At 46.6% G+C, this 26226-nt stretch overlaps 1 protein-coding gene across 1 annotated transcript in view; it reads left to right on the top strand.

Annotated features, from left to right (window-relative positions):
* The window catches only part of LOC126536433 (testis-expressed protein 10 homolog), an 80232-nt gene that overhangs the window by 53017 nt on the left and 989 nt on the right, over window positions 1-26226 (top strand). The window contains exons 13-15 of the mRNA XM_050183392.3: window positions 9137-9217; window positions 10222-10495; window positions 18458-18570. Of these exons, the coding sequence (XP_050039349.1) occupies window positions 9137-9217; window positions 10222-10495; window positions 18458-18570 (468 nt within the window). The remainder of the gene's footprint in view (window positions 1-9136; window positions 9218-10221; window positions 10496-18457; window positions 18571-26226) is intronic.

Here is a 26226-nt window from a genome sequence, read left to right as displayed (position 1 = left end):
TTGGAACACGAAAGAAAAGACCATGTCAGATATATTGTCACGAGAGGAAAAGCCAGTCAGTCAGTTCTAAGCGAACAGCCGTTTACAGTTCGTGTTTGCGGCAGCTACCACGCACACTTCTTCTTCCTCGACCTCTAGCGTAACTAGTGCGTGCCATTACCCCTCCCTCCAAAAAAAAATAAATAAATAAATAAAGTTGGGGAGATGTTAAATGCCACAAGGAAAAAATAAAAGAAATGAGAAAGAGAACGGACGAGACGACAGGGGCCGCATCACAAAGTTTGTAGATGAGAGTCAGCGCGAATGGTAAGGCTTCATCCTGGTAACATGAACAATGTCAGAGGAACGTGGTCTACGGGAGTGGTGCGAAGTGTCGGCTGGAATAACTTCGTAGTTGACAGGATTTAGACGACGCAAAACTATGTAGGGTCCAAAGTATCGGCGCAATAATTTTTCTGACCGGCCTCGTTGACGTATAGGGGTCCAAACCCATACAAGATCTCCCGGGTTGTATGTGACGTCTCGATGGCTTATGTTGTATCGACGAGCATCTTGACTTTGTCGGGATAGAATTCGTTGCCGCACAAGGTGCCGCGCCGCTTCGGCACGCTGAACAAAGGCGTCTGTATCTGGTGCGGTAGGTTGAGACGAAGTTGGTAGGAGCATCACGTCGAGCATAGTGGTGACGTCGCGTCCGTAGACCAGACGAAAAGGAGGAAACTCGGTGGTTTCTTGTAGGGCAGTGTTGTACGCGAATGTCACATACGGGAGCAGTTCGTCCCAATTTTTATGATCCGTGGCAACATACATGGAAAGCATATCCGCAATCGTTTTGTTGAGACGCTCTGTTAAACCGTTAGTCTGCGGGTGATACGCAGTTGCCGTACGGTGCGTTGTTCCGCTCAGCTGCAGAATATCTCGGACCAACTGGGCAGTGAAGGCCGTACCACGGTCTGTGATGACGACAGCGGGAGCACCATGTCGAAGGACGATATTTTTGATAAAGAAGTTAGCAACATCTGAAGCAGTAGCTCGCTGAACGGCTTGTGTTTCGCAGTATCGAGTGAGGTAATCGGTGGCGACGGCGATCCAGCGGTTATCAGCCGAAGACTTGGGAAATGGGCCGAGTAAATCCATCCCGACTTGTTCAAAAGGTGAGCAAGGAGGTCGGACAGGCTGAAGCAGACCGGCTGGTTTTAGTGGTGGAACTTTGCGGCGCTGGCAATCTCGACAACTTCTGACGTACTGCTTCACGGTTTTTGTGAGTTTTCGCCAATAGTACTTCTGCTTGATCCTCGCGAGAGTATGCGTGAAACCAAGATGCCCGGACGTTGGTTCGTCATGGCATGCACGTAGAACGTCGTCGCGGAGAGTAGCGGGAACAACGAGCAGGAAAACGGCTGCCGTAGGGTGAAAGTTCCGTTTGTATAGGATGTCGCCACATAGGCAGAAAGAGGACAAGTGACCCGCGAACAGCCGTGGGGGTTGTGGGCGGCTTCCTTCAAGGTATTCAATCAAGGGCTGGAGCTCGGAATTTTGGCGTTGCTGTTGAGCAAGGTTTAAAGATGGGAGAGTACAAAGAAAACCAGAATCGTCGTCAGTATCTAGTGGTGCGGGTTCGACAGGGGCGCGGGAGAGACAGTCGGCGTCAGTGTGTTTCTGGCCAGACTTATAGACGATGGTCACATCAAATTCCTGCAACCGAAGGCTCCATCTTGCGAGACGGCCTGAAGGATCTTTGAGATTCGCCAGCCAGCAGAGAGAGTGGTGGTCGCTGACGACACGGAAGGGGCGTCCGTACAGGTATGGGCGGAACTTCTGGATAGCCCATATGACTGTCAGACATTCTTTTTCAGTTGCTGAGTAGTTTTTTTCAGCAGCGGACAAGGTTCGGCTGGCATACGCAATAACGCGCTCAACACCAGCTTGAAACTGTACGAGTGTCGCTCCGATGCCAACGTTACTAGCATCAGTATGCACTTCTGTGTCAGCCTCGGTGTCAAAGTGACCAAGTATCGGTGGTGTCTGTAGACGTCGCTGAAGGTCGTGGAAGGCGTCGGATTGTGCTGGGCCCCAAACAAATTTGACGTCGTTCTTGATGAGTCGTTGCAAAGGTTCGGCAATTTCACAAAAATTGGGTACAAAACGGCGCAAAGCCCTAAAAATCGGCGGACATCGTGTTTTGTCTTCGGTATCGGGAACAGAGCAACTACCAGGGCTTTGTCAGGGTCAGGGCGCACACCGGTGCTGCTGACAATATGACCTAGAAATTTGAGCTCCTCGTAGCCAAAGTGACATTTTTCGGGCTTCAGGGAGAGGCCGGCGGTGCGGATAGCTTGAAGAACCGCCTCAAGCCGCTGGATGTGTTGTTCAAACGTGGTGGAAAAAACAACTACACCGTCTAAGTAGACTAAACACGAGTTCCACTTCAGGTCAGATAAAACTGTGTCCATCATGCGTTGAAATGTGGCCGGAGCGGAACACAATCCAAAAGGGAGGACCTTAAATTGATAGAGACCGTCGGGTGTTATAAACGCTGTTTTTTCCTGGTCCCGTTCGTCAACTTCAATTTGCCAGTACCCACTACGTAGATCCATTGAAGAAAAGTAACGGGCATGTCGCAGGCGATCCAAGGAGTCGTCAATTCGAGGAAGTGGGTAAACGTCTTTTTTCGTGACCTTGTTCAGTTTGCGATAAGCGACACAGAATCTTAGTGAACCGTCTTTCTTTTTAACTAATACAACAGGTGAAGCCCAAGGACTTGTCGATGGTTGAATGACATCATCGTCGAGCATTTGTTTCACTTGATGACGAATAGCATCCTGTTCTCTTTGCAACACGCGATAAGCGTGTTGGCGAACAGGTTGGACGGTCGGTTCAGTGATGATTCTGTGTTTGATTAAAGGAGTCTGTTTGACCTTCGACGTGGTGGCGAAACAGTCGCTAAATGACGATAGCAGAGTAAGGAGCCTCTCCTTCTCGTTTTGGTCGAGCTGTGGGTTGACGTTGATGTGACTGGTCAAGTCCACATCGCTGGGTTCCGGAATCGAGGACGAAGATGCTACTTCGAGGTGGTAACGTCACGCAGTCATCGACCACGCGTAAAGCCGCGCGGTGATGTTCATCCGCCACATTCAAATCCGAAGAAACATAGTTAGAAAAAGTCACGAACAAGTCACGAAGGTTAATGATCGCCCCATATTCCTGGAGAAAATCCATGCCCAGTATAACTAGCCGAGAACACTTGGCAGCACAAGGAAAGACGCTACGAAAGTCGAAGTAGAAATTGCAAGTCTGGTGGTGCATCGTCCAATGGGTGACACGAGGTGTCCTCCGGCCGTAATCAGATGTGGGCCGTCCCACGCTGTCAGCACCTTGCGTAGCCGAGTCGCCAGTGAGGCACTCATAACCGAGTAGTCAGCTCCCGTATCTACAAGTGCAGTTACTGGATAACCATCGATTGAAGCAGTAATAGCAGCAGAAGTTTTTGTTGCAGTTGCGAATGAAGGCGTCAGTGGTACGTCGCGAGGGGATGGCGTCGGCAGAGGATATTTGACAGTTCGCATGACAGCGGCCTCACCCCCGGAGGTCGCCGTTTTCAGTTCTCCCGGTGCGGGCTTCCACCGTTGACTCCAGCGGAATCAAAGGCGGATCGAGCACGGTTCGGTGATGCGTACCGACGAGGTGAAGGCGACCGTGACTGTCTTCGCTGTTGGGCAGGAGGAAGCCGGTTACTTTCTAAGTATTTCTCGATTTCGTGCGGGCGTTCGCCATAGCGCGGGCAACGGGCGTCCGGATGGTATCCCCGCAGACCAATCCGTCGGTACTGGCAATCGCGATACATGTGACCAGCCTCCCCGCAGTGATAGCACAATGGACTGTTGTCGGGGGCGCGCCATACTGTAGATTTGCGCGGACCAGGATGAAAGGGTGCTTGCGGATTCGTGCAGTGGATCGGACTTTGGGAGCGTCAAGAAATCCCAGCAGGCGGCTGCGAAAAACGGCCCGTCGACGGCGCGCAAGCCCGAAGAGCATCCGCGTACGAGAACGTGGGAGGTTCGGGTCGTGTTGGTGGCGAGGGATGAACCACTTTGCCGATTTCTTCTCGAATGACATCCGTAAGAACCGCGGCACTGGGAGGTGTCGGAGCCGATGCATAGGACTTCTGCAGTTCTTCTCGAACAATTTGTCGTATTAGCTCGGTAAGTGACTCCCTGTCATCATTTGCAGGTACGAGAGAGCATGCAGCAGTCATGGTGGTCTGGCGTTCATACTGCGAGAGCCGCTGCCGAAGCATACGTTCCATGACTGTTGCCTCACGAACGAACTGAGAGACTGTTGTAGGAGGATTACGCACGAGGCCCGCGAAACGCTGTTCCTTTACGCCTCGCATTAACAGACGCACCTTCTTGTCTTCTGGCATTAGTGGGTCGGCCCAACGGAACAATCGCGTCATGTCTTCGACGAACATGGTGACGGTTTCGTTTGGCATTTGGAACCTGGAAGACAGTGCCTGTTCGGCTCTTTCTTTCCTTTCGGGAGTGCAGAAGGCTTCGCATAGCAGTCGGTAAAACTCCTGCCAGTTGGTAAATGAGGCTTCGTGGTTCTCGTACCATACTCTCGCCGCATCTAAAAGGGAAAAGTAGATGTTCTTCAACTTACGGCGATCGTCCCAGTCGTTAAAGGCGGCGACCTGGTCGAAATGGTCCAACCAGTCTTCAACGTCCTCAAAGGCGTCGCCATGGAACGGGTTAGGCGTGCGAGGCGCGTTGAGAATGCATGGTACGGGAGCATTTGGGATCACCTCGGTTTGGCTTGCGGTAGTTGTTGACATCTTCCTCACGGAGCTTGCCAGGGGACTGTATTGCGGTGGAAGACCTTGGAGGCGACGGCTGCTTCGATAGATTTCTGCCGTCCCCGAGGTACTGGCGTCGGTAGCTTCTGGTTCAGGACCCGTAGGCATACGATGGATGCGTACCCCGCACCTCCACCAGTTTGTCACGAGAGGAAAAGCCAGTCAGTCAGTTCTAAGCGAACAGCCGTTTACAGTTCGTGTTTGCAGCAGCTACCACGCACACTTCTTCTTCCTCGACCTCTAGCGTAACTAGTGCGTGCCAATATTGTGTTTGGAACAACTTATTGAGAGGTTTCTCAAGGCGCTCTGCAACTTTGCATATCACACTTGGTGTCTGCAGCCAATACTTAAAAGGTTGAATAATTAAACATAACTAATCCGTTAGTTAAGGGGAAAATAAAAAATAGCCTGAGTAACTCTAGGCCAGTGCCAACATTATGCATTCGGTTCAACTCATGTCCGGAGTGCCTTTGATTTTTAAAATTTTAGTTCAAGTTGTGTGGGACAACTTGCATAGTATCAATGGACACGCTCGTCACATGCCATTGGTTAACAGACAGCGGTGCGCTAATCTGGCGCCATCTTGCAGCGCTCGTCGCCGCAGAGCTCATCTTGCATGGCATTACACTTTGCTTCTCATGTTTTTGCCTTACCCTCCTCCTTCGCTTTCCTCCTCGCACTTCCTTCGCTAACAGTCTTTCATCCCTGGCTGCACTCCATGTACGTTCTTCAATCATTCGCTACGCTCGTTCGCTTAGTTACGCCGAGGGGCACTGACGAGGGACGCCAAAGCTAAATGCAGGCATGGGCGCCTAAGAGCTACGGTCTAAAAAAGAAAATGCGAGCCTCCATACCTACCCGTGGTGGTGGTGGTGATAAACTTTATTGAAAGGGGGAAGGGTAAAAAGGGATGTGGCTGAGGGTTAGGGCTCAAGTAAGGCCCTGGGCCTGCTTGGCCTTTTCCGCCCAGTCCACCAGTTCAAGTTGTCGGTCGACGTCCCCGGAACTGAGCCAGGCTGTCCAGTCAGTCTCGCTGCTGACGGGGGGATGAGAGAACGGGAGCGAGGGGCATTCCCACATTATGTGTGTGAGTGTTTCTGTTTCTGAACAGAGCCTACATGTTCAGTGCACACTGTGTGCCTTCACTGCGTCGCCAGCCTGCATACATCTCTCCCGTCTCCCTTCTACCTTGCCATAACACAAACCAACTACGCCAACAGGCGTCGGCATGGGCGGCTGTCAGTCAGTTTTTCAGTTTCCCAAATTTTTGGACCAGCATGATTACAGTAGACTTCCGTTAATTCGACTCTGGCTAATTTGATCCTGAACGAAGGTCTTGGCTAGCTGCCATACATTTCTGTGTGCATAAACTTTCATTATTTCGATCCTGAAGTTGGCCTTTGCTGGATAATTCGAACTTGACCGGTCAAGTTCAGAAAATGGAAAGCAGCGTATGAAAATTGGTAATGTTATATCCCCAACTACTATGGTAAAACAAGGAGTGCCTCAGGGGTCGATTCTAGGGCCTTTGTTATTTATACTTTACGTAAACAAAATATTCGATATACCTAACTCACCAAAGTTAGTAATTTAGGCAGATGATACCAATATAGTTTTTTCTGTGCGTACACTTATTGACCTTCAGAACATGATTAACGACTACTTAATGCAGCTTGATAATTGGCTTCATGCAAATAAATTACCCACCGCGGTTGCTCAGTGGCTGTGGTGTTTTGGCTGTTGAGCACGAGGTCGCGGGATCGAATCCCGGCCACGGCGGCCGCATTACGATGGGGGCGAAATGCGAAAACACCCATGTACTTAGATTTAGGTGCACATTAAAGAACCCCAGGTGGCCAAATTTCCGGAGTCCCCCACTACGGCGTGCCTCTTAATCAGAAAGTAGTTTTGGCACGTAAAGCCCCATAATTTAATTTTTTTTTTAATGCGAATAAATTAGCATCGACCCTAAAGAAAGCTAGCTACGTCTTGTTTAAACCACTGAGAAACCATGTGACATTGAACTCACGCTGACATTCTATAAAACCGTCATAGCATGCGTAAAATGTCAAACATTTTTAGGTGTGTGGTTTGAGGAAAGTATGTCGTGGAGTACACATATAACCAAACTAGCCTCAGAACTAAGCAGGACATTTGGTTTATTATTGAAATTGTCGGGTCTAATTCCTCTGCAGCTAAAGAAAGTGATATATTATGCCGACATCTACTCCCGTTTATCCTATTGCACACTAGTTTAGGGCACTGCAACGACAACGAATTATGACAAACTGGAGGTATTGCGAAACAAAGTGCCGAGGATTTTTTAGAATTATCATCGTTAACCCAAATATTTACCAACTAATCCTTTGTTTATTAAACAGAATTTACTCAGTGAGTAAATTATATGACTACAAACTCCTGCTGCACATATATAAACATAACCTGCTACATTCAGCATACACAATGTCAGCTTGTTATGCACTGCATAACGAACTGATAACAATGCCACGAACACATACAAACTATGGAAGGGCTGTCCTCGCCTATCAAACACCCGGACAAATAAAGCATGTGACTTCACAAATAAGTTTCAACATTCAACTTTATAAATTCAAGTCGCAAATAAGGTTCTTTTTGTTGTTGAATGAGTGAAGAACCCTTATAACACAAGTGCATCTTTATTTTTGACATTAGTATCTTCTGAATGTACTTGAAAAGATGTTCGTAATTGCCATAACTGTATTCGTTTTTATTTTGCATTGCGTATTATTTTCACTATTCTAAAATTCCCAGTGATGTAGTCTTTCTAATTTTCGTTTTGTGAATGTATCACTTTGCCTGCTGTCTGTATGCTTCCTATGTCCCCTCAAGTTGTCTATGACAACTTTTTTGCCTGCAGGACCCCCAACTCTGTGTTGGAAATAAAGTAAAAAAAAAAGAACATGTCCGTGCCCCTGACTTCTATGGTGATGTAAAGCAGTGATTTGGGCTTATTGGTAAGACATCGTGAGGCTTATAGCGCGTTAAAAAGACAAGGAGGAAAGTGAGACGTGACACACACAGGCGCTATCTTATCTTTATTTCGAGCAAGGGACCCATACATATATACAACTGGCAGAAGTGACACAGCTTAAGGGACAGTGAATACATGGAACACATGTCATCTCCCGTCGTAAAGGCCAATTCTCGGCCTGCACTAAATAGATTTTAAAGCAATAACGGTAGCTCATAATGTCTGATTACATATTTACCCAGTTATAATGCGCACCTTTTTTTTCCCCAGGAAAATCAATCCAAAAATCACCTTCGTAGCGTTTGTGTGCTTTACCGCATAACATTGTTGTGTCGCGGAGAAGCTGATTTTAGGGAATCGATTGCCATTGTCCAACACATAGTGTACCCTTGCCGATCTTTCTTGCTAAAAGATCGGGTGCACGTTAGATTTATACTTTCCTTAGAAACTAAGATCACTTATCTACGTTAGTTTTCTGCTTTGAACAGATAAAAAATGGGTGCAAGTTCGATTTGGGGGAGTATTAGAATCGGGCAAATACTGTGCAATGAATCAGGTGTATTTTGACGAATTTTACCCGCCGGCTAATTCGATCAATTTTGTGGGACCGTTAGGGTCAAATTAATGGAAGCAGACTGTATTTGGACTTCCCTGTGACACTGCCACCTACCTCTGTACCAATGTATAGCGGCAGTAATGGAAATTTTGAATGCTGAGCAATGTTCTGGGCATGAACTGCACGCTCAATGTCACAAACGTAGAAACCGTAAACAAACTTGTTGCCATTTCGACTGCACGAAACCGCAACTTGGGTTGCCAACTCCCAACAATGCTGCACTGGTTAGGCCTAGCAGCCAAAGTAGTATGGCCGGCGGAGTGGCTGGTGGGAAGTCACTGTGGGAAGCTCACAGCCAATATGTTCACACTCTTGTACCTTATTGGTCATGGATTGTGGGATGAGATGCACGGGTTAGACTAAAGGCCATAGCACTGAAGTACAGATCCATACGCAGTCCTCTCTGTGTCCAAAAAAAAAAAGCTCTGCCAGCGATGTGCGCATTTTTTGTTCACATGTACACATTCTCGCCTATGTTGGCCTGTAATATATATACTTATAGTAACTATCGGATATAAGAAAGGCATTTTTGTGCCGGATTCAATTTCATTGTTACTAGGTTCAACTGTATTTGGAAAGACTTGGAGGTAAACAGTGTCACTGTGACCCCTTTCTTCTATTCTTGCTTTTGAGTTACCTTTCTTTTCCGCAGATGGTGGCCAAATCCTTTGAAGCATTTCCTGCTTCCTGGAACCTGTCTCGGATCTTTGAGCCTTTCCTGCACCAATTCCTTGTAAGACTGAGGCCTTGAGCATAGTTTACACATTATGCAAGCAACCATATTGCTGTACTTAACCAAGCCAAATTGTGTCATTTTAATAAAAATGTGAAATAGGTCAGTAAATCAAAAGTTGCAGTGTTGCACCATATGCAATGTAATAACAGTGATATGCACTGTTAAACCTTGATGTAACAAACTTATTTGTAGAAAAATTCATAATGTAATAATGTGTTGTTTTACCTTTCATTACTTTATGTCCATGAAGCATCATGTATTTTTACCCGCAATATAAGAAAGTGTCTATCCATTATTTCAGCCTAAACATCTTTTACCGCAGCTGCAAAGAACGATAGAAAGGTTAAATGAAACTACAGCAGCGCCAGTGTTCAAATTGGTGAATTACATGTGGCTGTTACCCACTATGGTGGCTTTGTGTCTATGGTGTTGCGCTGCCAAGCACGACATTGCAGCATTAAAACCCCAGCCGCGGCAGCTACATTTCGATGGGGCAAAATGCAAAAATGCATGTTTTTTGTGCATTGGGTGCGTGTTAAACAACCCCAGGTGGTCCAAATTAACCTGTAGTCTCTCACTACAGCGTGCCTCATAATCAGATCGTGTTTTTGGCACATAAAACCCCAGAATTAAAGAAATTTTAACAAGTGGCGGTTTGCAGACATGACATATTTGGACACCTAGCATGCTGCGCAGTCGTGGCTCATGAGATGCTCGTATACTAAAGAACAATTTCCAAAATTTTATTTGTGACATTTTGTAGCCCTTACACAAGAATGCAGCTTATTTCAATCTGGTGAAATTTAAGCGTGACAACGTAAAGTGCCAATTTTTTTACGCCTTTGTTATAATGAAACCCAACTGTATTGTGCAGAGAAAAACTTGAATTAATACCATACGTATTTTTCTCCTTTCTCTAAACTTCAAGAGTACTTCGAAGTGCTCTTTAAGACAAGGGCCACCCTTTTCAAATGTCACTTGTTGTCACCCCACAAATTCAGGAGGCATACCCCCAGATGTCATGCTCAGCTGCGCTCTCAATCGTGCATCTCTGTGGCCGAAGGCGCTCAGCTGAGCAGCCACCCTGGCTGCTTGCACCACCCTGGGGCCCCCTGACTATCGGCTGTGCCGCAGGGCTTCTGTGTGTGGCAGCGCAGCTGTCCGGTCCTCTGCCAACCTCAATGCCTGCCCTGGTCCAAGCCTTGGCAGGCTTGGCCGCACGCTGCACGAGCATCTTTAACGACCTTGTTGCACAGTTCTGTCAAGTCCTTGACCGTGAGTATGCTGCATTACCAGTTGTGCTAAACGTACACTTAAGGAAGCATTAAGTGTAATTAGGCTTCACTTCTGAAATAATAAACCACTCACATTTGCTGAAAGCATTAGGTTACCAGAAGATGGCGCAGAAACAGAATATGAGTGGCAATGCCACCTTCAATTTTCTAAAGATTTTTCTATCTGGCAATCAGAAAAAAAAAACAAATTTGAATGAGAAAATAAATTTCATATTGTGGAATTTGAGAGTTGCCAACCCAAAATACAGCTCCATACCATGTTGATGATATCTTCACAGCGGCAGTACGAAACGAAGTTCGCGACGCTTGATAACGTGCCACATCCACTCCACCGCCACAGCTGATAATGTCACCCGCAGTGGGACGACGCTATCATGAAGAGCTCAGGCAGAGGGAAGCGAAAAGTTCATCTGCTTCTTGTGCCAATGCGTCTCCGAAACTTAAGATTACATGATCTCCAGCACTAATTGCATGGGAAGACAGTGCACATTAAGTTATGGCCATCTCTGCTCACCCATTTTTGCATTGGCCACGGATTACCTCAAAGATAGGACGCACGGTCGTCTGTGCGCTCAGCCGCGCTGACAAAAAAGGGAGACACTTGCTCACCTGCCCCTCACTACCTCCCCTCCACTACCTCTGCCAACACTATCGCATTCTTAATCATGTTACTGTGAGCTTGCCACCCCACCACACCCCCTCTTACGTGTGGGAAGACTCCGTCCCTCTCAGCCTGCCCTCACACGCTTTCCCTCGTACCTGCGTGCGAGGCGTGATAGGATCTTAATGCACATCGACATTATATGGAACATGATGGCAAGAGGGTATAGCTGCTATGCTGTTCCATAGTTGCATAGTTCCATAGTTCCATTCCATAGCTGCTCCACTTGGGCCGGTGGCTGCTCTTTGTCGCGTGGCACACAATTTGAGTGCTGTGATTGTAAACAGCCGCATGTAATGCCATCTGCGTCTGCAGCCATTTCCATTCATTGTTTCGGTATTCCTTCGTGGTGGCGGTGAAACTTCGTTACATTGAAATCGAGTATAAGCACAATTTGCTGTACACTTAACCTTCGACATAACAAAATCGGTAAAATCGGCAATTTGCTTTGTTATATTAAAATTTCGTTGTATTGAAATTCGACCTTTTATGCAAATGAGTACAGTCACCGACTGATTTTTCTTGCACGGAAGGGGCTGCAGCATTTTACGAATTATCGGGCAATCTAAAAAAACAAATTTGAATGTAAAAACAATTCATTTTGATAAATTTGGGAGTTGCCGACGAATGATATGGTTTCATGCCACGTACATCGACGATATCTTCACATCGGCGGTACAATTTAAGTGAAACCAGCCATACTTTCGCGTTCACTCCGCTCCTGCGGCCGATAGCATCGCCCGCACTGGGACGACGCTATCAGGAAGAGCGCCAACAGTGGGGAGCGAATGCTTCGTCTGCTTCTCGCCCCAACTGGTCACCGAAACTAGAGATTGTGCAACCTCCTTACATGGTGCCACGCCGTCTCGGCATGCCCACTCTTCGGACACGCAGCAGATTACCTCTATAGCTGGGTGCGCAGCTGCATATGTGCTCAGCCGTGGCTTACAGCCATGTGCAGCCGCAGCCAAGACAGACATGCGGCAGAAATCGAGACGGGCGCCAACTTACACCCCCTTCCCCCAACTCCGCCCCCTCGTGCGTGCTTGATCGCATTACTGCAAGCTCGCTCCCCTCCCCTCTTTGGCTTTGCTCACGCAGGAAGGCAACACTCGTGAAGCCTCCATCTTGCCTCACCCTCAGATATTTCCCACATTTTAACTCGCACCTAAAGCATACAGTGCACGGGGTATGATAGGACCTTATCGCACTTGAACTTTATACGGAATCTGATGCGGCTCGACTTTGGCAATCGCTCTTATCGCAAGGCACACGATTTGAGAGGTGTGTTCGCAAGTAGTCGCTTGTAGTTCAATCATTTGCCATCTGTGTCTGCTGAAGTTTCATTTATTGTCTCAGCATTCCTTTGCGCTGCCAATGAAACTTTGTTATATTGAAATTGCATACAAACACACTTCGTTATATGCAGGTTATAAATACATGGTGTTCTACAGGCAAGAGGTTATGAAAAGTTAAATACTTCATTATATCGAGAATTTCTTTGGCTGAAGTTCGTTATATCGAGGTTTAACTGTATTGCTATTCAAAATACGTGCTTTTCTATTGACAAGAAGTCTTAAAACGATAAATATGTTACAGTATTTATTCGAATCTAGGTCGATAGTTCTTTTCAAACAATCATATACCGAACTCTAGGGTCAGCTTAGATTCGAGGATTTAAAAAAAACTCACGAGTTTGTAATTGAAAATGATAAATATGGTGCATAGCTAACGTCATCTAGAAAAGTCAGTATTGCAGCCGAATTTTTATTTAGTGTCCATTACAAGACTGGATGCCTCCATAAGGACGTTGACTGCCTCTCGCGTCACCCCATGGATCCTCCCGATCCTGTTGCGCATGATCCGGTGACCTGCACGATGGCTTTGACTGACATGACTGACATGCACGCTGAACTACAGCGTGACGCATTCTTGCAGTCCATCATCGCCAGAATGCAATCTGGCCGTACCAACGGCACGTGCCGCATGTTCGTGCTGCATGACGGCATCCTATAACGCCGCAATATCAACCCTGATGGCCCTGAGTTGCTCCTTGTCCTTCCTCATCATCTGCGATTCGTCGTTTTGAACAACTTCATGGTGCACCGACGGCAGGACACCTTGGAGTTTTGCGTACATATGACTGTGTACGACGCCGATTCTTCTGGCCGGGTCTCTACTGCTCTGTGAGTCGTTATGTCGCAACTTGTGAATTGTGTCAGCGCCGGAAGAAACCTCCCCTGGCACCTGTCGGATGGCTCCACCCAATTTAAATTCCCTCTGAACCATTCTTTTGCGTAGGCCTTGACCTGCTTGTCCCTTTTCCATCGACGACTAGAGGGAATAGATGGATGGCCATCGCTATTGATTACGTGGCACGCTATGCGATAACAAAGGCGTTGCCGACTAGTTGCGCAACTGACGTCGCCGATTTTCTCCTCCACGACGTCATTCTCCACCACGGTCTGCCTCGACAGTTACTTACAGACCGCGGCCGTTCGTTCTTGTCTCGAGTTGTCGACGACCTCCTCTGCTCTTGTGCCACTGAGCACAAGCTGTCCACCACCTACCACCCACAAACAAATACAGTCAAACCCGGCTATATCGAACTCGCAAAAAAACGCCTATCAGTTCGATATAGAGCATAATTCGATATAAGCCTGCTAAATAATTGTATGTCATAAAAGCACATACCATTTATAAAATCACTTTATTGACGAAACTAGCTTAGTTTCGCATAAATTAGTCCTGCATTTTCTTCTGCTTGGGAAATTTCGCTGCCTGCGACGCACGCACTTCCCCACGTTGTCTAAGGAATCCGAGCAGCTGAGGCCGCAACCTTCCGCATTCGCGCAGAAGCACCGGACTAATGCGAGTGCACCAATCACTTCGGAGGATGTGGGCAAAGGACCGTAGTTGCTTTCCTCAACGTGCCTACTTTCATTTGTGCTCGGTACGATGTCGGCGATGTAGTCTTCGTTTTGGGATCTACCGTCGTCGCGACACCATCATCTGCACTCACAAACTCGTCCACCGTTGATTCGAATGTCCCGGAAATTTTGACAGCTCGCTCCAACCTTCGGCAACACCGGCAACGGCTTCGTCGCATTCATCAGAATTTACAGTCATCACCGAGCACGCGGAAACCGGCACGTATGAAGAACGCCTCGTACACGGCCGTGCGTACGCGTCGGGCGCCATGGGCACTGGGTTGCGAGTCTGGCCACTTTAGCCTTAATCGTGCTGAGAGTGCTCCTCGGAATCTTGCACGCTGCGGGGATATCGCGTTCGACGCGATTTATGATTTCGATTTTCACGACGAAAGGCGAATTCTGCCGCTTCATCACGGCAACACTGCGGGAGAAGGCCCACAAGGCGCAAACACGATAAACCAGAGAAGCAGCCAGACGACTCGCACTTTTGCCATCTTGCACGAAGAGTGCACAAGAGCCTCTGATTGGCTGTCTGAGCAAGCGCTGTAGGCTGGCCAGGATCATTTTTTGCTGGGGAGTGTCGATAGATAGTGATCTAAAGAAAGGAGAGAGAGAAGGAGATTCTTGTTGATGGGAAGGAAAGGTTGGGGCAAAGTGCAGCGCAGTAACTGTCTCTCAGCAGAGGACACCTCAACCGCGCTGCACAGGGGGTAGGGAATGAAAGTAGAGGGAGAGAAAGTGCACCAGAAACAGCAGCGCGCCTCGGAAATGCGATGGAGCTAAAGGCAGTCGGCGAGGCCGACAGCCTCGGCGAATGTCAGGAGCGCACGTAGTAGTGTCCTGTGTCATGAAGGGCATAAAGAAAGGAAGGACGCTTGATTCTGCAACCCGTGAGGGAGCACGGCGAAGCGTCGTCAGGGGAGAGGGAGTGGGAAGTGAAAGATGATAGAGAAAGAGGGAGGATAATAGACTTCATTATGCGCGACAGGGGGAGTGGCGACGGCTCGCCCGAACAGCCCTTGCAGCGCGGTCACGGTAGGGAGAGCGGTTGGATGGAGCCGCGCCGCCGGGTTTCCCCGCTACCGCGAGGGAAAGCCAACTTCTGGGGGCACTTTTCCGCCGCTTGACGTTCGATATATCGGGAGTCACTGCAATATTTGTTCGATGTAAGCGTATTTTTTGCTATATATACTCATTGTAACTATACCGTGACCAGAAATTGTTCGATATATAGAATAATTCGATGTAAACGGGTTCGATATAGTCGGGTTCGACTGTAGTCTTACGAAACGTCTCAACTCAATATCACAGAGATGCTGTTGATGTACTTCTCCAACGATCACCGCGACTGGGATGCCACGCTAGCTTACATGACGTTCGCGTATAACTCGTCCCCACATGACACTGCAGGATATTTGCCCTTTTATCTCTTGTATGGTCACGACCCCACATTGCTGTTTGACACCATCCTCCCTTCTGTGCCGCGTGTTGCAACTGAGTACGCCCGTGAAGTCATTGATCGCGCTCACATGGCACGTCAAGTCGCCTGATCTCGATTATTAGCCTCGCAGCATATACAAAAAGAGCGTTACAACCGCTGCCATCGTGATGTTAAGTTCGCGCCAGGTGCTTGGGTGCTCCTCTGGTCACCATGTCGTCATGTTGGCCTCTCCCAGAAGCTTCTCTCTCACTACACAGGGCCTTATGAAGTCATATGCCAAGTCAACATCATAAATTGCGAGATTTCGCCGCTACACATGGATGCACCCTCAAATCAGACGCCTGTTCACGTCGTGCACGTTTCACAGCTGAAGCCATACTTCGCTCGCAATTCTTCGCCTATCATGTGCCGAGACGGCGCTTCACCACCTGGGGGTCCTGTTACGGAAGGATGAACGAAGAGAGAAAGAAGAAGATCGCGAGACGTTGGCTATTGCGGGTTGTTGGCGGTCAGCCATCTTCACTACTCAGACTCATTTTGTATATACATGTATATTGTAAATATAATCTTCTATACTCCCAATATCCCCGTAACAATATGATTAATAAGAATCGGGCCCCTCGGTTAACCCCTTTCCTCACGTTTGCTAAAACATATTCTAAGATAAGGCCGATTAGCCACCGGAAGGCATTAAAATCTTATAGGATAAGCGTGTTCACACATGCTTCTTCGCACAGTTTGGGGCTTTCTGTTCACATGTTAACTTAAGCACACAAATGAACTTGCCACACATGTCATGCTCTTTGTGCTGACACTGTTTGGCACAGGTGAATAAATGATTACATTGCATCTAAATGTATACACTACTCATATAGAAGAATTTTTCGGAACTTACTAGGATAAGAAGATATGGTTGATCCCTCTTTCATAGGAATCTGGAGAGCATGAAAGTGAAATGTGTCTTCACAGAAGCTGTTCCATGTTTGCTTCGTCAACTCATGGTTTGCTGCAGCAAAAGGCGCACGATTTTAGCAGGGTGTCTACCGACTGGGAAAACGGGGAAAACCGGGAATTCTCCGGGATTTTGAATAGTCTGAAAAAACTGGGGGAAAACTCAGGGAATTTGTATTGTATTGCATTGCTGTGAAGCTTAAAAAGCGTGGGAAGGGGCAATTGTCTCGGGACACAGTACGTATTCCATAATTACGCATGCGTGCATCCGCCGTCTTCTGTCACAGTAAGAGCACCAATATGCCTAATAAGTGTACTGGTAGGCCTTCAGAGCTTTTTCTGACGTGCCTGTGAGGATTTGAGCCCCTACGGGCAGTAAAAGACATGCATTAATTTTTTTCAGACTGCCCGATTTGATTTTCCGAACGTTCTTGTGGCCCCTAGGGAGTATGAAAAATCAGACGTCAACTGTATAACTGACCAAGAGGATGCTTCAAATGGTCCATGGAGCGAACGCGCGGTGTAACGAGGACAAGAACAAAAATGCCCGTTGCGTTGAGGAATGATCGGGAAAGGAACTGTGCCGCCTCTTGTGTGAAGGAGCTTGAGCTCAAAAAGCAAAGTGTTGGTTGACGCAAAGATGCAGGGGACCCTCACCCAAACCAAAATGAACTCTTGAAAGCAGTGAAGCACAAGACGGAGGCATTGTGCATAGGCTAAGAGTATGTTAGGACAGCTGAGGTTGACTTTCCAACTGCTGAGAAAATCTCACATGTGAAAAAGTTTGGGACCAATGATCTTGCTATCGCTTGATAGAAATAGCTCATTTTCAAAAATATATTTGATTCTGTATGCATCTTTTTATTTGTATTTGGAAATGTTCGACTCAATTTACATGGGGCCTTATTATTTTTTTTTTTTCGAAGATATTTTATTTGCTTTGCATTTTACTGCGTATCCCCTACCTTCAGTTTTCTGTTTTTAATAAAATAAACATTGCTCCTTACTATTCAAGCAGAATTAAGTTTTTTTTCTTTTTTTTAACATGCTTACTTGAGAGTAACAGCATCGGGTGACATGGTGTCAGCCTGTCTTGACATAAAATGAAGTTGTGTGTCGCTCAGGGAAAACCTGGAAAACGCCGGGAATTGGTAGACACCCTGTTTAGGTTTGGTGACGGTGTTGTAGGTTTGCTTGGCGTGCAGCGTTCTGTTGGGGAGCGGCGTCCTGCTGCCGAGTTGCTTCAGCGAAGGTATGAACATTTTGGTCCGGCTTCATAGTGTCTTGGGCAGTAAGTTGCGACGCGCTCAGCTTCAGGAATGGGAGTGGCAGAGTTCGCAGCGTGTGCCGCAAATGCACGAAGGCGTTCTGCTTCATGTTGGCGTGTCTCTCGCCGCACCAAAATGAGGTGCACCTGTCAAGATCATTGCCTTTCTGTGCCGCTTAGTGCAGCAGTTTTCTTAGTTGGTGACATCGTAAGTTAATTAGTAGGCGACATGTAAGCACTGTTGATGCGTGTTGAAGCAGCTGCACTCCACAGGTGACGAGGCATCAGAGGCTAATCGGATGCGAAAGACAAACCATGTGGGAAAACTGCGTTGTCACCTTAGCAGAAGGCCTACACCACCTACACCAGTCTATACTGCTTCGTAGCTTTCGCTGCGCTGAAACTACCGAAGCACTCACTGTCGCCACTTGTTGAGTGTCATAATTCAGTACTTTGCTTCACTGCTCCTAGATGGCGGCGCCACCACTGTCAGGAGAGAGCATATTTTACACGATTGCACCGACGTCAAAGCCGTTACAGGAAGTTGATCGTGGATCCCAGCATAGAACACTTTCATGTTAAAAATTTTAAAGTATATGAAAGTATAGTAAAATTATTAACATTATTTAAAGTGACAATGTTAAAGTATCCCTTTAATTTCTTGCATTGTCCCCTCCCCACTTTTGCAGTGCCATTATCGGCACCCTGCCTAGAGCTGGTGTGTGGAGCACTGCGAATTCTCAGCAAGCAGCGCCTTCTAGGCACCCCAGCGAGGAACCTTGCTCTCCAGATGCTGGTTGGGGTAAGCAGACGCTGGTTGTTCAGGTTACTTGCACTTCATAAGTGAGTGCATAGTATCCTTTCAGCACAAACAAATTAAGTGCAGCCTCAAGCATTTCTCATATTGAAGTGTGGTATACTCTTATTAGGGTTAGAATGCACCATTTCAAGACAGATTCAGTGCGACCTCAAGAATTTGCAATACCCCTACTAAGGCTAACATGAAGGAGGCTAAGATCTCTCACCACCATTTTCTTAAGCATCTCTTCGCTGGACACTCCATCTCAGCTCTGGAACATTTAGGACAGTGCGACTCCCTCAAGGACATGGGTAGTACAGTTTAAAAAAGCTTTCCACTCTCTAGGGCGTGCTTTCTTACGCAGCAGAAATTTTCATCCATCTTGTGCATTCACATTCTGTCGCACAAAGTGTGGCCTCCATTTTTCTGTGAAGAAGGCTATAGAATGCGATAAGAAGAAGAAGGAGAGTATATAGCTTGCGCAGCAATAAGGAAGGACAACTGAATGATGACAGTTATTATGAGCGATGATAGATAGAATTGCACCTTTTAGGCTATACAATTCTCAAGGACGCGCACCTCATTAACACTTGTTATCGCTCTCTGAGCTAAAATTTCTTTAAGGGAGTGTACTGATATGACATTTTCAACTTGTCATTCTTCTGCAGCAAATGCTCAATACACTATACTCCAGCAAAAATATTGGCAAGCATCAGAGCGGCTTCAATTGTTTTTGCTATAATGCATGTTTCTGCAAAGCAGTTTGGTTGCAGAAAGCGGATGTGTCATAATGCATTGGCTCGCCTTGTTCTTGTGATCGCTGCTGTTGACACTAGTGATCGCAGCCACGAGATGTGCACACAATACTCTTGTTTTCTTTTTTTATATTGATCAAGCATCCTCACACCCAGCCTTATTGCTCCACAACATCAGCAAATTTTGCACTTTGTGAAGATGTAATGGTTAAGTCAGTGACACCAGGTACCGCATATTGAGGCCAATTTTAACATATAAATTACCGTATTTATTTGAATCTAGGCCGATAGATTTTTTAAAATAATCATATTCCAAACTCTAGAGTCAGCTTAGATTCGAGGATATTAAAAAACGTGCCAGTTTTTAATTGAAACTGCTAAATATGGTGCATAGCTAGCACCATCTAGAAAAGTCAGTATCGCAGCCGCTACTAGCCGTGCCAGTAGCCAACCGTACACAAGCGAGGTCGCCATTTTGACCTGTGTCTTGTCGGCCGTATCGGTGTGCAGCGTGGTGTTATCGTGATGGCACCAAGCAGGAGATGCCACTACAGTGCCGCTTTCAAGCGAAAAGTTGTGATAGCCGCAGAGGCATCGTCAAACCTTCAAGCCGGGCAGGACTTTGGCGTCGATGAGAAAAGCGTTCGTCGTTGGAGGGAACAACGACAGCAGCTTTCTGCATGCACCGCAACGAGGATGGCATTTAGCGAACCAAAAAAAAGGCCGTCACCACGAAGTGGAGACAGTTTTGGCCGACTTTGTTCGGATGCAGAGAGCAGCTGCCCTTCCAGTGACAACAGAAGTGCTCCAAGTGAAATCTAGGGAACTTTCGAGGGAGCAAGGCCTAACGCCAAAGGATTTCAAAGCCAGCCAGGGCTGGCTTCAGAAATTCATGAAGTGCTTCGGCTTCAGCCTCCGACGTCGCACTTCACTCACCCAGAAGATGCCAAGCGATTTCGAAGAAAAGCTGATAGCTTTTCAGCGCTACATGCTGCGAAAGAGAGAAGCGGCACACTACAACCTTGGGCAAATCGGCAACGCCAACCAGACGGCTGTCTATTTTGATATGCCAGTGGCGTACACCGTGAATGAAAAGGGTGCCAAGGAGGTGAAGGTGTGCTCTGCGGGCTACGAGAAGCAGCGTGCAACTGTGATGCTATGCTGCACAACTAATGGACATAAACTCCCTCCTTATATGATATTTAAAAGAAAGACACTGCCTGCTCGAGAAACTTTAAGAAATGTCATTGTGCGGGCAAATGAGAATGGGTGGATGACGGGTGCGATGGTGGAAGAGTGTGTTAAGATTGTGTGGCGACGGCGTCCAGGAGCCCTTTTGACAAAGAAATCGCTCCTTGTCGTCGACTCTTACCATCGGCACTTCAACGATAACGTGAACGCTGTGCTTGCCCAAGTGAACACGGACCTCGCTGTCATGCCGGGCGGCATGACGGGCCAGTTGCAGCCACTTGATGTCTGCATCAACAAACCTTTCAAGGATCGTCTGCGGGAATATTACACGGACTGATTGACTGACGAAGACCACATGCTAACGGCAACGGGCGCATAAAACGTGCATCGCTATCACAGCTGACGGGCTGGGTAGCTGCAGTGTGGGACGACGTCTCAGGTACTTTGATTGTGCGCGCCTTTAAATAGTGCAGCATATCTAATGCGCTTGACGGTACTAAAGATAGTGCACTGTTTGAAGGTGACAGTGACAAGGAACACAGCGACGAGTCTAGCAGCGATGACGACATTGAATGAGCTCTGCATGTTCAGATTCAATAAATGCTGTTTGTATTTTGTGAACGCTGTCCTCGCTTGTTTTGTTCGGCCTACATTCGAGGTAATATATATATATATATATATATATATATATATATATATATATATATATATATATTTTTTAGCTCCGGACTTTAGGGGGCCAGCTTAGAATCAATGTCGGCCTAGATTCGAGTAAATACGGTAAGATATTGTAAAGTATTTCCCGCACTTCATACTTGCTAAGTGTCATCATCTTTCCTGCTAGCTATAACTTCAGAAGTATGTGTCAGCACTCCTTTAATCAGGCACGCTCAACATCTGCATAAAGGCATTGAACTGGAAACTGTTTGTCAGGAAACTGATTATTGCAAGGGTTGCGGAGAGACACTACTATAGGTGCATTTGGGACTCTGAATTTTAGGCTCGTAAGATAACTGTTCAGTGTAACAGAAGTGCTGCTGTAGCAAGTAGTTTATTTCTTGTTGGATTAGTTGGTGAAACTAGCCCAAGTGAACAAGTGATTATTAAGCAAAGTGCAGCAGACAATAATACTAGGTTGTATTTTCGCTGACAGATCATTTGCAGTAGTGAACATCCAACTCTTTATGATAATAATATATGTATTATAATTATTTCTAATTAATTTTCTAATGAAGAACTTAAGGAGCCACATTGTAGTACTGTATACAAGTATCATGACGATCTTTAGCGTTGGCATAACTTTTGGAGTCAACCAACACAACCCTCAGTCACACACAAAATCTTCAAGACTATAGTATCGGTGCAGTAGTATCATTCTCCAGCACCAATGGGCACCACTGCCTTGATAATGAGATTTCCCTGTGTTTGCTTCTGCTGGAGGCACTGCTTAATTGCAGTGTCCAGAGCAATCAATAGTCATAATTTTTATTAGTGCGTAACAACAAACAAAAAGTGGCAGGGAGTTTTGCAATTCGAAGGAAGCAGCTGTAAATCTAAGAAAAATTGTAGGTTCTTCAATGCGCGTACAGGAATAATAGGAATAGTATTTGGCTCAGATGGACTTGACAGCAACCCCTCTTTACCTGTGCATTCTCTTCAAGGAATCCCTCGCTCATTTTTTGTAAGCCTAGCTATACTGTTAAAACCAGAAGTTGTAAATGTAGTGAGTAAGTGCTTTCCGGTTGTGTACGTGTTCTTGTTGACCATTGTTTTCTCGAGCTTGAGCCAATATGCAGTTGTTGGGCAGGTGCGTGGCAACTGCAGTCTGCGAAGTGCAGAGGCATATCGCCATTTGGCACCCTCCACCCCACTCTACCTCTACACCCTGAAGCGGCCAATACCTGTTGTTTGATTCTGCTCCATTAGGCAGCACCACTTCTCAGCATAGCTTTTTCTGCGTGGATGAAATGGCATGTCACTTGGTTGAAAACTCAATTTCGTTATCAGCTAACTTTTGTCACCACCTTCGTTTTATCATCTCGACCGCCGCAAACACTTGTAGCAGAAGCTTGGATGCCTGTCAGTGAGCACAGTCTGCTTCCTGTAACCATTGCATTGAAAAAGACATGATCCAGCTAAGAATGACGCATTCTCACTTCTGTGAGTGATAGCAGCATTTAGCCGTTGAGGGCCATGGGGAGATAGCGGACTATTGTTGGGTTATCACCTCCTAATCTTAGTAGTGCCTTTTCCCATGCTAAAAGAAGGCACAGTAAGAGTTCAAGGCTCTTTCGAAGGAAACACCTTGTGATTCAGTGTTGTAGCTATGCTTCATTTCAAGGTGTTTCAAGTTTCAGTTTTAGGGTTTCAGGCAATGTTGTAAATCTAGCTTTGTGAGTTGTCTCTCTCTTTCTGAGGAGGGATTTAATCCCTGTTAAAAAGAGTGAGCATGCTGTATTCGTACTCATTACAGTAACTTTGTAGAGTTTGCTTGGCATGCAATTTGTGGAAGCACAGTGCAGTTTTGACAGGCTTGCATAGTGATAATCTTATGAAAGCACTAAAGTGAAGCACTGAAGGAGTTTTAGACAGGGTGTCTACCAACCGGGAAAACCGGGAATTCTCAGGGATTTTTAGTAGTCTGAAAAAAGTCAGGGAAAACTCAGGGAATTTGGGTCTCTATCAGGGAAAATTAGCGGCAATCTTACTGAAAGGGTCGAAAGTCGCAGTAATGCTGGCTCGAGTAATAGACAGGAATCGTAATGAATCGTCTTTGACGCCCTCTCGTCGGCTGGAGGAGTTGCCAGTGTACAGTCAACGACCGACTTTCCGGATTCCCGATAATTTGGACGGCTTCGCGGCACCGTCACGTACCCCATAGAATCAACGTATCAGAACGTGTGAAATTTCCGACGCAAGAACTCCTCGCCGTCCGATTTGCCGGACGTTTTGCCGTGACCGCAGGTCCGAAACGGCGATAATCAAAGGCACCACGGCTGCCGTTTTGATTACTTCGCCACCTCGAACCGGCACTATCGCACGCAGATCCGCTGGCAGCCGTTGCCACCACTGCGACAACGCTAGGCCTAGCTGCATCGACGTTCGCTTCTTGCCTCTGCTTCTTGCCGTTGGGTGCCGAGCTTTTTATATAAAGAATTAGCTGCTGTCAGCAATGACATGGACTCCGCCTTTGTGGTCCTCGCGATTGACTTAGTAAATGCCGGTTCCTGAAAGTCAGCTTCGCCTCTGTACAGAAATGTTACTTGGTGAAGCATACATAAAAGTATTGCAGTGAAGCATAACAAGCGTGGGAAGGGGCTATTGCCACGGAACACAGTATGTATTCCTTAATTATGCACGCGTGCACCCGGCATTTCCTGTCGCAGTACGAGCACCGATATGCCTAATATGTGTACCGACAGGCCTTCAGAGCGTTTTCGAACGTGCCTGTGACGGTTTGAGCCCCTAAGGGCAGTAAATGACGCGTATTTATTTTTTTTCCAACTGGCCGATTTTTCGGACGTTTTCGCGGCCCCTAAGGAGTTCGAAATATCGGTTGTGGACTGTGCAACTGACCAAGATGCTTCAAATGGTCCTTGGGGCAAACGAGTGACGGAAGGAGGACGAGAACAGAAATGACCTACGCATTGAGGAATAAACGGGAAAAGAAGCTTGCTGCCGCCGTTTTGAAGGTGCTTGAGCACAAAAAAGAAAGTTTTGGCTGATGCCGAGATGCAGGTGTCCCTCATCCAAACCAAAATAAACTCTTTAAAGCAGTGAAACACAATACTCGGGCGTCGTGCGCGGGCTGAGAGTATGTCAGAACAGTTGAGGTTGACTTACGAGCTGTTGAGGGGAAATCTCAGTTGTGACAGATTCGGGCCTCATACCACTGAGCTTGCTATCAGTTGATAGAAATAGCTCATATTCGAAAATATTTGCTTCTATATGCATCTACTTTTTATTCGTACTTGAGAATTTCTGACTCCATTGCAATTTTTTTCGAATACACTTTATTTGCTGTGCATTTTACTAACCCCTGCCTTCTATTCTCTTTTTGAATAACATAAACATTACTCCTTAGTATTCAAATTATATTAAGTCGCTTTTTAAATTTTTTTCATGTGCTTACTAGGGAGTGACAGCATGAGGCGATATGTTTTCAGCCCGTCTTGACATGAAGCATAGTTCTGCATCACTCAGGGAAATTTGCGATGGCACTCAGGGAAAACCTGGAAAACTCAGGGAATTTGGAAATGTCAACTTGGTAGACACCCTGTTAGATAGAATGGTCTTCCAAAACACTCCATGTATTCATTCAGGTGAAGGTAAGTATCATAGTATTTACGAATAAAATGAGTTCCTGAATTCTACACTTTGAATTTAGCCTCCAAACCAGGGCACCTAGGACACACTTGTGTTGTTACCGTTTCTATGGTTAATTATACATATTTGAGGGGTCATGAAAGGGCAAAAATTGTCATCCACCAAACAGTAGCGTGAACCTACAAAGGAAACCTATGTGGGTTTCTTTTAGTGCGATAGCAATTATATAGACACTCCAAGCACGTTTCTGCCGTCAGCATCACCATTGCTGTAAGGTTCGATATAAAGTCCAAGGGCAATAGTAACACCATTGCCGTGCGCCCTACGCTGTATGTGTCACGAAGACATGCAAAGAATGCGAAGGGAGTCAACGATCGCGGCTCAATCTCGCCTGCACGAAAGAGACAACAGACTGGAAGCGCACCACCTCCTGTCGTGCGTGAGGTACCCAATGTTTCAAGGCGCTGGGGGGAGGGGACAAAGGGAGAAAGGGAGGGCGGCGTTCTACTCCGGCTGCAACTTCGCATGTGGCAGTTGCCCGGCTGTATCTGGAGAGTGATCTGCATTGGGCGCAGAGTCTAGGTGCGTTGGCGGCTCGTAGCTTTGTGTTCTTGACGCTCACATTTTGTTGAAGTGATAGACAGCACGAACGTCACTTTGCTTGCTGCTGCTGCCGCATTTCCTCGCGGCAGCGTTTTGACAGAGTTTTCGTGGTCATCGAGTCACATGTGTTCATGTTTTCATTGTGTGCGCGTGTCACCATGCTTGTTAATTTAGTTAGTGTGCCTATGTTTGCAAGTTTATACGGCCATTAAAACTGCTATCCTTATTTTGTGGAGCTGTCCACTAATTTTCTATCGCAATTGATGCTTCGCTTTTCGGGTGAAGCTGCCACTTTTTTTGCAAAACGTATCTGCCATAATTGAGGGGCGGTTTCTTTCTTTTTTTTTTCAGGAATAGCACACAAAAATTGTCAACGTGATTTTTTTCTTTTCATTTTTGGATACGATGTAAACCTAGCTTTTATGGTTGAAACAACTGGCTCACAGCGTTTAAAGTAAAATGCTGGGCTCACAGCTGCACTCGTACAGGAATAATGTTTGACTCAAATGCATATGGCTGTATTGTCTAGGGACTATGCAAGTTTATTTACTATGTTTCCAAAAGTATTTCACGTGTTTCAGGGCCCCTTTAAAGGATATAAACATGGCAGCACGGATTAGAGAATGAACGCCGGTAGCTGCTAGTTTGGTTGAGAATAAGAGGAAAGAAGTCGATTTGAGCAGGCTGTGTAATACCTAGAAGTCATGGCAATAGAATAGATGCCCAGATTGGCAAAAAGTTTTCAGACATAAATGGTTGGCCAATGATGGAGTAAGGGTAAAGG

The sequence above is a fragment of the Dermacentor andersoni genome, chromosome 4, assembly GCF_023375885.2.
Source record: "Dermacentor andersoni chromosome 4, qqDerAnde1_hic_scaffold, whole genome shotgun sequence".
Lineage (NCBI taxonomy): Eukaryota > Metazoa > Arthropoda > Arachnida > Ixodida > Ixodidae > Dermacentor > Dermacentor andersoni.
This window is presented reverse-complemented; position numbering and strand designations above follow the sequence as displayed.